The sequence below is a fragment of the Littorina saxatilis genome, linkage group LG1 (genome assembly GCF_037325665.1).
Source record: "Littorina saxatilis isolate snail1 linkage group LG1, US_GU_Lsax_2.0, whole genome shotgun sequence".
Taxonomy (NCBI): domain Eukaryota; kingdom Metazoa; phylum Mollusca; class Gastropoda; order Littorinimorpha; family Littorinidae; genus Littorina; species Littorina saxatilis.
Window position 1 is genome coordinate 33,031,159 of NC_090245.1, and position 11,768 is coordinate 33,042,926.

The 11,768-nt window shown below is 42.8% G+C and overlaps 1 protein-coding gene across 1 annotated transcript; it reads left to right on the forward strand.

Moving 5' to 3' along the window:
- Nucleotides 1-1,954: 1,954 nt before the first annotated feature.
- Nucleotides 1,955-10,813, forward strand: LOC138967417 (neurexin-1a-like). The gene is made up of 5 exons (XM_070339962.1): nucleotides 1,955-2,155; nucleotides 6,720-6,835; nucleotides 7,333-7,540; nucleotides 9,169-9,318; nucleotides 9,798-10,813. The coding sequence occupies exons 1-5, from the start codon at nucleotides 2,045-2,047 to the stop codon at nucleotides 9,897-9,899; spliced, it is 687 nt and encodes a 228-aa protein (XP_070196063.1). The 5' UTR covers nucleotides 1,955-2,044; the 3' UTR covers nucleotides 9,900-10,813.
- Nucleotides 10,814-11,768: the final 955 nt, after the last annotated feature.

The following is an 11,768-nucleotide window of genomic DNA, read 5'->3' on the forward strand; positions in this document are numbered from 1 at the left end:
GTGAAAACAGAGACGGCAGCAGGACAAATGGTACGAACAGCACCTTTGACATAAACACAGTGTGGTGAAAACAGAGACGGCAGCAGGACAAATGGTACTAACAGCACCTTTAACATGAACGTGACACAGGGTGGTGAAAACAGAGACGGCAGCAGGACAAATGGTACGAACAGCACCTTTAACATGAACACAGGGTGGTGAAAACAGAGACGGCAGCAGGACAAATGGTACTAACAGCACCTTTAAAATGAACACAGGGTGGTGAAAACAGAGACGGCAGCAGGACAAATGGTACGAACAGCACCTTTAACATGAACACAGGGTGGTGAAAACAGAGACCGCAGCAGGCAAAATGGTACTAACAGCTCCTTTAACATGAACACAGGGTGGTGAAAACAGAGACGGCAGCATGCAAAATGGTACTAACAGCACCTTTAACATGAACACAGTGTGGTGAAAACAGAGAAGGCAGCAGGACAAATGGTACTAACAGCACCTTTAACATGAACACAGTGTGGTGAAAACAGAGAAGGCAGCAGGACAAATGGTACTAACAGCACCTTTAACATGAACACAGTGTGGTGAAAACAGAGACGGCAGCAGGCAAAATGGTACTAACAGCACCTTTAACATGAACACAGTGTGGTGAAAACAGAGACGGCAGCAGGACAAATGGTACTAACAGCACCATTAACATGAACACAGTGTGGTGAAAACAGAGAAGGCAGCAGGACAAATGGTACTAACAGCACCTTTAACATGAACACAGTGTGGTGAAAACAGAGACGGCAGCAGGCAAAATGGTACTAACAGCACCTTTAACATGAACACAGTGTGGTGAAAACAGAGACTGCAGCAGGACAAATGGTACGAACAGCACCTTTAACATGAACACAGGGTGGTGAAAACAGAGACGGCAGCAGGCCAAATGGTACTAACAGCACCTTTAACATGAACACAGTGTGGTGAAAACAGAGACTGCAGCAGGACAAATGGTACGAACAGCACCTTTAACATGAACACAGTGTGGTGAAAACAGAGACGGCAGCAGGCCAAATGGTACTAACAGCACCTTTAACATGAACACAGGGTGGTGAAAACAGAGACGGCAGCAGGCCAAATGGTACTAACAGCACCTTTAACATGAACACAGTGTGGTGAAAACAGAGACGGCAGCATGCAAAATGGTACTAACAGCACCTTTAACATGAACACAGTGTGGTGAAAACAGAGAAGGCAGCAGGACAAATGGTACTAACAGCACCTTTAACATGAACACAGTGTGGTGAAAACAGAGACGGCAGCAAGCCAAATGGTACTAACAGCATCTTTAACATGAACACAGTGTGGTGAAAACAGAGACGGCAGCAGGACAAATGGTACTAACAGCACCATTAACATGAACACAGGGTGGTGAAAACAGAGAAGGCAGCAGGACAAATGGTACTAACAGCACCTTTAACATGAACACAGTGTGGTGAAAACAGAGACGGCAGCAGGCAAAATGGTACTAACAGCACCTTTAACATGAACACAGTGTGGTGAAAACAGAGACGGCAGCAGGACAAATGGTACTAACAGCTCCTTTAACATGAACACAGGGTGGTGAAAACAGAGACGGCAGCATGCAAAATGGTACTAACAGCACCTTTAACATGAACACAGTGTGGTGAAAACAGAGACGGCAGCAGGCCAAATGCTACGAACACCTCCTTTAACATGAACACAGGGTGGTGAAAACAGAGACGGCAGCAAGCCAAATGGTACTAACAGCACCTTTAACATGAACACAGGGTGGTGAAAACAGAGACGGCAGCAGGCAAAATGGTACTAACAGCACCTTTAACATGAACACAGTGTGGTGAAAACAGAGACGGCAGCAGGCAAAATGGTACTAACAGCACCTTTAACATGAACACAGTGTGGTGAAAACAGAGACGGCAGCAGGCCAAATGGTACTAACAGCACCTTTAAAATGAGCCCAGTCTGGTGAAAACAAAGACGCGAAGTGTCAACGGCAGAGTGAACGTGGCGTGCCATTGAAATGCAGTGTAGGCGTGCGATGTCGCACTTCTTGTGTGTCTTCTCTGCTCTCATTCTGACGTTCTGGATAACCACCACTAACGCTGGGTCTTTCTCCGCACATCTTTATCGAGTAAGTACTTTTGTATTCAAGATCAAGAAAAGAAGTCTACATTGTATTAGATAAAGGTGCCAACTCGGTTGACTGTATATGATATGTGATAACACTGGACTAAGAACAAATTCTTCGTTTGATATTGCATTAGATATAAAAGCGCACATTTTCGATTAAGTACATTATTCTGGACCAAGAAAAAAGTCTTCGTTTAATATTGTTTTTCATAAAAACTCACATTATCGAGTAATACATTATTCTAGACCAAGAAAAAAGTCTTCGTTTGATATTTTGTATAAAAAAATGCGCATATTATTGAGTAAGTACATTATTCTAGATCAATAAAAAAAAATCTACGTTTTATATTGTGTTAAATAAAGATGGCAGCTCGGTAGACTGTATCTATATGGTAATACTGGACCAAGAAAATCCTACGTTTGAAAATGTACATATATTAAGCAAAGGAGGCGTCTCAGCGAGCATTATCGAGTAAGAACAGAATTCTGGGGGGAAAAAAGAAAAAAAGAACAAAGTCAACGCATACAACAGCGACTGAGTAACCCCAAACATCGACTTGGCAAATAATTATTTTGTCAGATCGGTCAGATATGTACCCATTTCATTACCCAGCCCTCGTTTATATTCTTGGCATGTCATCATATTCAACATTCTGTATCATAAAGTCTGTCCGGTCGATTTTTCTAAATTAATCACACTAATTGTTTTAACACACTCTGAAAATATCACAGGCAAAATGTCAGCGAAATCACTTGAATGTTTTGGTCAAGCGGTGTCCGATGTCTTTTATACGTTATGCTAGACCAAGAAAAAAAAAGTGTACGCTCAACATTATATACTTAAGGAAACGGGGTATCTCAGCGGGGGGTATCGAGTAAGTTCACAATTCTTGACCCGGACAAGCCTGCGGTCAATAATGTTTTTTATAAAAAGGGAACAGTTTGACCGACAAGATAAGTAAATCCGTGAAAACCCAGAGAAAGAATTCAGTCACAAGCCAGCAAATTACTGCATTTGAAAGTGAGTACATTTTAAACTAAGCGAAAAATCCGGGCACATGGATATTAACTGTTCGAATTCATTCACGACACCGACAAAAATACTGTTGGCGCTTGTGCGTGCGTGTGCGTATGTGTGTGTGTATGTACGCGCCAGTGCGTGCGTGCGTGTGTGCCGGTGTGTGTGTGTTTGTATGTGTGTGTGTGTGTGTGTGTGTGTGTGTGTGTGTGTGTGTGTGTTGGCTGTTGTGTGCGTTAATGTTGTTTGTTGATTTGCTTTTAGTTTTGTGTGTGTGTGTGTGTGTGTGTGTGTGTGTGTGTGTATATGTGTGTGTGCGTGCGTGCGTGCGTGCGTGCGTAATTGCGCGCGCGCGTGTGTGTGTGTGTGTGTGTGTGTGCCGGTGTGTGTGTGTGCGTGTATGTGTGTGTGTGTGTGTTCGAGAGAGAGAGTGTGTGTGTGTGTGAGTGTGTGTGTGTGTGTGTGTGTGTGTGTGTGTGTGTGTGTGTGTGTGTGTGTGTGTGTGTGTGTGTGTGTGAGTATGCGTTCGTGCGTGCGTGCCAGTGCATTGTATACTTGCTAAATTGTCAACAATAACAAAATAATGTTTTTAGGCGTTAGAAAACATTCCGACTTGTGTTTTACGATAGTGGCGGCCATCCATTAATGATGCAATGGTGCTCTTCTTGCCGCGTATATGCGATGACGAAAGACGAATAAGTCAATGACTGACTATAATTATTTGGTGAAAGCAGACTGCTCATGTTGCGTTAGTTTTCCCATCACGCTAAATCTTGTCACTATGGCAACAGTAAAATGGTCAAGCTCTTTATAAAATTGGTTTTCGTTTACCCGTTGCAATAGATTGTGATGCCACTTCATCAGTCTTGCTAGGCGGTTGGCCGCAGGTGATATGTTCATACACGAGGCGGGCAAACAAGTTACATGATTGGTTCCCCGTTGAGACTGTCTGCAGCGATATTATCAGCAAAATAGATGCAAATAAAAACACGGACATGAAAGCAGAATAAACAATCTCCTTTTAAGAGAAACAGGCCAGTCAAATCGCTCGGAGCATATTTAAACGGCAGGCGAAATAGCCCGGCGGCCTTCGGCCGTCAGGGTACGAATCCCGGCTCCCGCGCCTGGTGGTTAAGGCGGAGAATTGTTTTTCGATCTTCCAGTTCAACTCATGTGCAGGCCTGCTATTGTTTTATTGGGCCCTTCGTGTGTACACGTGAAAACAGGTTGGAAAAGATCCTGTTATTCATGTAAGATTTTGGTGGATTTTAGAAACACGAAAATACGTAGCATGCATCCTCCGAAAACGGAGCTATAGATGCCTAAATGGTGAGGTACAATGGTCATACATGTAAAAGACCACTCGTGCAAAACAGAAGGGTGAAGAGGCAGCACATATACGCATACAGAAGTCTATCATAATAGAGTATTTCATCCACTTATGACGCAGACTAATACCACTCTGGACTAACACTCTGAAGCGCAACAGACTTAATATACGTAACTGGCAATGCACCACAGACTACAGTACTCCTCGGATAAGGTGACCCTCCTTGGGACCAAAAAAATTCGTGATCTTATCCGAGGGACACGTTAACCGGTCCTCGGATAAGATCAATTCCAGTAGAAAAAATTGATATTATCCGAGGAGATCAGAGTTTAGTTTGAGGCCCCATAAAAGACTTCCCGCCAATTGAAAGTCAATGACGTGATAATGGGCAGATCCAGAGAGAGACACACACTGACATACATACTGACACTGACCATCAGCTGCATTAGAGAGAGAGAGAGAGAGAGAGAGAGAGAGAGAGAGAGAGAGAGAGAGAGAGAGAGAGAGAGAGAGAGAGAGAGAGAGAGAGAGAGAGAGAGAGAGAGAGAGAGAGAGAGAGAGAGAGAGGAGGTGAGGTAAGACAGACATACATAGAAAGAGAGGAGAGACACAGACAAACTGATAAGGCCTAAAAAATAAAAAAAATAGGTGTGGTTACGGTAACCCGACCTACCCTATTTTTAGGGGCCGACCCTATAACTTTTTATTACATTTGTCAAAACAAAAACAAAACAAAAAAAACCGAGTGCAGAAAACGCAATGAAAGCGACAGCGCTCGAGTCGCACACTTATTTCCCTGTCAAGTAGGTTTAATTTGTAAACATTAGAAAAAAAGTTTTAAAAAAAAAGTGATTGCCTACCTTCCTACCCTATTTTGGGGGGCTATGTTACCTTAACCACACCTATTTTTTTTGTTGGCCTAATGACAGACAGAGATAAAGAGAGGAGACGGAGAGAGAGACATAGAGTTAAAAAGAGGGAGATCGAGAGAGAGAGAGAGAGAGTAGGGGGGGGGGGGATTGAAAGGAAGAGAGAGAGAGAGATTGGAGGCTGAGAAAGAGACATGATAGAAGAGAGAGAGATGGCCAGAGGGGCAAAGATAGAGAGAAAGAGGGGTCGGAGACTGAGAGTGAGAGAGAGACAGACAGACAGAAACAGAGACCATGAGAGAAGAGAGAGAGGGGGAACGAAAGCGAGAGAGAGCTTCCAAATATCTCAAATCTTCAACAATATAAAAATTATAAGATGTTTGATGGGTTGTTGACAGACCAGCTTTTTTGTCGGTCCGAGGGGGAGCATATCCGTTATCGTCTTTTGTTTCATATTTATTGACCAAGGCCGTTTCTTTCGGCCTTGGTCAATAAATATGAAACAAAAGACGATATGAAACGGCCTTGGTCAATAAATATGAAACAAAAGACGATATGACCACCAAACATCGTTTTTGTCATCATTTTGGTAGTGAGAAAATCACAATCAACCCAGGGAGCCATGCTTTGAAACACGGGTTCCGTGCTGATAACCACACGAGTCCCGGTTTGATAAGGCCACAAAAAAAAAATAGGTGTGGTTCAGGTAACATAGCCATAAAAATAGGGAACTATTTTCCAAGTTTTATTTGCGAAAGATTTCCTCATCCTTCTCTTTGCGGGGGTAAAATAATCGGGCCAAATAATCTGATGACGTTTACTTTTGTGCGTCACTTCTCTTTTGACGTCATATGGAGAAAAAAACGAGGTTTTCTTAGTCATACAAAGAAGGCTTTAGGTCGGGACCAACACCCTGATTGATGTTATCAGAGGTATGACCTTAAACGGTAGTGACGTTAACCGGGGAGTACTGTAGTAAATAGAGAAAACTACATGGCTTGCCGTGTGTCGTGCCAGATTTACACGGGTTACTTTTTTAAATATTGAACGACGAGCGAAAGCGAGCTTTTTAATATTTGAAAAAGCAACGAGTGTAAATCTGGTTCATGTAAAATTCTGCTCATCCTACATATACTCTACTTACGTGTATTTGACTCAAAACGTCCCGCAGTCGAGGCGTCCAAATTGAAGACTCTTCTTTGTCAATTTGTAAATGTGAGAGACATAAGCTTAGTACCTTGCAAAGACTCGTGTAACCATTAAACCAACCGACCATCCACATAGCGGCGAGACAAGCACCATGACAAGCGACTGACCGACTGCTGTTCTTTTTCCCTCCACGCTGCAGAATGACATGGGCCTAATATCATCGGACGAAGGTGTGTACCTAGAGCCGACGGAGCGAAGCCACGTGGAATTGAACCTACGACACAAAACACACACACCCGGACTGCACAGAGAAAGGTGAGAAAATAATGATACTACCACATTTTGGGGAATGTTCTTAATTTATTTTATTAATAAAAAAAAAATCATTTAGAAAGACAAAACTGCAATGGTTTTTTTTTCTCACAACGCATTCAAAGTATTGCAGTCATATATATCATTTTATCTTCATGTCAAGTTAAAACGTATTGCACAGATGAACCTGCAAGTCGTCTTTTACAATGTTACTGGACAGTTAAAAAGCCTCTAAGTCAGTCGAACCGTCAATATATATGTCGTCATTGTCACGTCACGCCGGAACGGGATTGAACATCATCACAGTGATGTCATTGTTTTTCCTCATGACCCGGTCCGTCATCAAGTTCGTCTGTCGCACCGCCGCGAAAGTCATCGGTCTGCTTCTATACGGACGGGCATGAGGATAGACAGAGAAACTGTTGGCACTGAGACATTGTCAGTATTGATAATGAAAATGACAAGAAGGAAATGATGATGTCATTGCTTGTCCTCAACAGGCACGTCATTAAGTTTGAATTTCGCACGACGGAAGACAACGGTCTGCTGGTGTACGGACGGGCTAGGGGAGGGCCAGAGGATATCTTGGCGCTCAAACTTGCGGGAGGAAAACTGTACTACACTGTCCGATGTCCCTCCCTGTCCGCCGATCTGCTGTTTCGTCATCCCATGGGCAAGCTTAGTGATGGGCACTGGCATAGCGTGGCGGTAAGTTGTTGTGGTAGTTTTATCAAGGCGAAATATCAGTGTTGCTTTCAATAGGATTAAAACAATATGATCACCGCTTGCCCCCTCCCAAGACCTTATTGGTCAAGGCACTGAATTAAACTAAACTGTTGCAGTGTTTTGGACTATTTACTTGCGTCAGTGCCTGTGTTGCGACTTCTGTCTTGTGTGTGGCGCACGTTATATGTCAAAGCAGCACCGCCCTGATATGGCCCTTCGTGGTCGGCTGGTTGTTAAGCAAACAAACAAACAAAAACTTGCTTCAGTGCTTGTTAAGCTAGCAGTTAGTTACGTACTTAATAGTTTCTTTTTGATAGAGCGCAGATCATCAATTTATAAAATATGACAAGGGTAAGCGTGGCTGTTAACGGTGTGTTTGTTTGTTTGTTTGTTTATTTGTTTGTTTGAAAAATGTGTTGTCCTGTCATCTCCACCAAGGACAAAATCTGCACAGAGCCCTTGATGGAGCCCTTGCAATAACTCTGAGATCGCGACCTGAACATATCTGAGAACGAAGCAAGTCAATTTGGGACTTCACAATATACAATCTATATATATACTAGATGATTACCCGCTTCGCCGGGTACCGGCTTCGCCGGGAAGAAGTAAAGCCGAATACCAGGCTGCGCCTGACGCCGGCTTACGAAGGAAAGGAGTTAAACGCGCAAAACACCGGAGACCTTCTAAAAATAGTAACGTACAGTGACCTTCTAAAAATAGTAACGTAGTAACGGGAATATGGATTGACGCCACACGGAGGAAGGGAGATAATCGCGGCTGAAAACACTGGAGAAGATAAGGAAGAGTTAGTGGTAGTGGATCCCGACAAAACAAAAAAACCAAAAAAAAACAAAATCGGTTCAGCGCGCACAGCGCTGCGCGCTGAGAGCACGTGTTGAAATATCTCATCGATGAGGTTGTGTCCGGGGTGTAGCTGAATACGGTGTCCAAATTTGAAAAAGATCCACCGAGAACTTTGGCCGTGCATCGCGAACAGACAGACAGACAGACAGACAGACACTAGTCGTATATATATATAGATACGACTTGTGTCTGTGTGTGTGTGTGTGTTCGCGATGCACGGCCAAAGTTCTCGATGGATCTGCTTCAAATTTGGTGGGCATATTCAGATAGACCCCGGACACAACCAGTCAACCTGGTCGATGAGAAGTTTCAACACGTGCTCTCAGCATTTTGGTTTTTCTGTTCATCTTCCCAGATCCATTCCCACTAACTCTTCCTTATCTTCTCCAGTGTTTTGCGTTTATCTCCCTTCCTTCGTGTGGCGTCAATCCATATTCCCGTTACTATTTTTAGAACACAACGCTCAATCCATATTCCTGTTACTATTTTTAGAAGGTCACTGTCCCGGCGAAACCGGGTATTACTCCTCCTTATCTTCTCCAGTGTTTTGCGCGTTTATCTCCCTTCCTTCGTACGGGTATTCGGCTCTACTTCTTCCAGGCGAAGCGGGTATTCATCTAGTACATACAATACAATGATACTTTATTATCTCTAAAGAGAAATTACTTTCTGAATTCTATATGTGTGTATACCCTGACACAAGCGAAGCCTTCCAGTTCCAGCAGAAGAAGTCTGATTCTTTGCAGGTGAGGTTCCGACGTGACAACATGAGGATGCAGGTCGTGGTGGACAGGGTTCGAGACACCAAGGCCTATGCCACGAATTGCGCTGAGCTGACGTCACTAGTGTTTGGTGGCGTCACACCACGTGACAGTCAACTTCTCAGTGGGATATTGGTTTGTATTATCCTTTTCCTGCAATTTTTTTTTTTTTAAACGCCCCAGTCGTTTTTTTTTAATTTTTTTTTTTTTAATGTCCCTTCAACCGACATGGCCATGTAACCGATGCACGGCATTTGTTTCCTTTCTAAAACGCCCCAGTGACTGTGACGTTGCTTGCTACACGCAGTTGACCAGTCTATTGTATGGTGACTTTATTGCATTGTCTGGCCGCTTATTGAACTGTTAGAAAATGATGTGCAAGCTTGTTACGACACCAAAGCGGAAGCTCTAGCTTGTATAGTAAATCAAATTGAATTTCGGCACGTTTAAATGTTCAAATGTCCACAACTCATGATCTTATTTGTGTTGCAAAAGCCATAACCACCCAATACGAATTAACGCAAGTTGCACCTTTTAAATTGGTAATAATTATCTTAATTCTATTCATTTATTTATCTATTCATCTATTTATCTATTTATTTATTTATTTGCAGGGTAATGTTCCTCACTACAGCGGCTGCATCCGACGTGTTCACATTCCAAGGAGTTTAAGAGTTGCTGCAAGTTACTACACTGTTTCCACATGTCCGGCATAGCCCAACATATCGCAGAAATCATCGTTTCCTTGACTAGCAGGCGTAACAGTCAGGAAACATCAGTTCCCGGGGTCATAGCTGAAATACAAAAGGCAGGGGGAGAAGAAACAGTCGAGTACGTGGATGTGTCAGAAGTGCAACCAGGAGTGCAAATCTTCAGGAGCTTTACAGAGCTGGGAAGACGGTGTTATCGTCTACACAGTGCCCCCCACTCCCACCCCCTCCATTTAAGACTTCCCCCCTTTTAAGACCTTGCTTTTTCAGATTTCCTGTTCATAGCCTGTGTAAATGTACCTCAATTTCAAGTTACCTTCATGTTTCAGACCTGATCATTTTCTCAGATTTTCTGTTCATAGCCTGTGTAAATGTACCTCCATTTCAAGTTACCTTCATGTTTCAGACCTGATCATTTTCTCAGATTTTCTGTTCATAGCCTGTGTAAATTGACCTCCATTTCAAGTTACCTTCATGTTTCAGACCTGATCATTTTCTGAGATTTCCTGTTCATAGCCTGTGTAAATGTACCTCCATTTCAAGTTACCTTCATGTTTCAGACCTGTTCATAGCCTGTGTAAATGTACCTCCATTTCAAGTTACCTTCATGTTTCAGACCTGATCATAGCCTGTGTAAATGTACCTCCATTTCAAGTTACCTTCATGTTTCAGACCTGATCATAGCCTGTGTAAATGTACCTCCATTTCAAGTTACCTTCATGTTTCAGACCTGATCATTTTCTCAGATTTTCTGACCTCCATTTCAAGTTACCTTCATGTTTCAGACCTGATCATTTTCTCAGATTTTCTGTTCATAGCCTGTGTAAATTGACCTCCATTTCAAGTTACCTTCATGTTTCAGACCTGATCATTTTATGAGATTTCCTGTTCATAGCCTGTGTAAATGTACCTCCATTTCAAGTTACCTTCATGTTTCAGACCTGATCATTTTCTCAGATTTTCTGTTCATAGCCTGTGTAAATGTACCTCCATTTCAAGTTACCTTCATGTTTCAGACCTGATCATTTTCTGAGATTTCCTGTTCATAGCCTGTGTAAATGTAGCCTACCTCCATTTCAAGTTACCTTCATGTTTCAGACCTGATCATTTTCTCAGATTTGTTGAGGTCTTAAAAGGGGGCCTCCACTGTATCCTGGAGAAAGTGAATCTTACTGAGAAACGTAACTAGAGGCCGAATGTAACCCGGCATGTGGCCTGTCCCTTTTTACAGAATTAGATGATATTGAAGCAAATGACAGATGTAATATTGACATTGAGATCTACACTTTGAACTGAAGTGTTCTACTTCTGAACACACTGTAACCAGTTTTGAACACAGCGTGACATACTACATAGTTCTACTAGCAAACGTTGCACAAATGGTAAACACTGACAGGACACTATAGTGCTTACCATGATTGTGTGCTACTTTTGCTAGTAGAACAATGTACGACTGTATTTCAAACTGTGTTCAAGACAGGAAGTGTGTTCAAAAGCGGAACACTTCAATTTAGCGTGTGCGAAAAGAAAGGGGCTCGTGGGCAGAACAGACTTTCATTGACAGGTGCCCCTTACCGTCAGTAAGTTAATGTCAGATCCATTGATTCTAGCCGAAGACATTTGACATCAACAGACTCTCCTTGTCCAGAACTCTCATTTCATTTCATTTTTATTTATTTATTATCAAATCGCCAGGAAATTCGGGTCGTTTCCTCCCAGAGGAAAGCTCAGGGAGAGAGTTAACAAGACCTGAAGCAACAAAGAGTTGCACTGCCTTTCCATATTTAAGTGTAATCAGCCACCTGCCACTTCTGACAGAGTGACCGAGATCTTTTACGTGCCAGAGTGGTGACATGAAGGTGGGACATGGATATC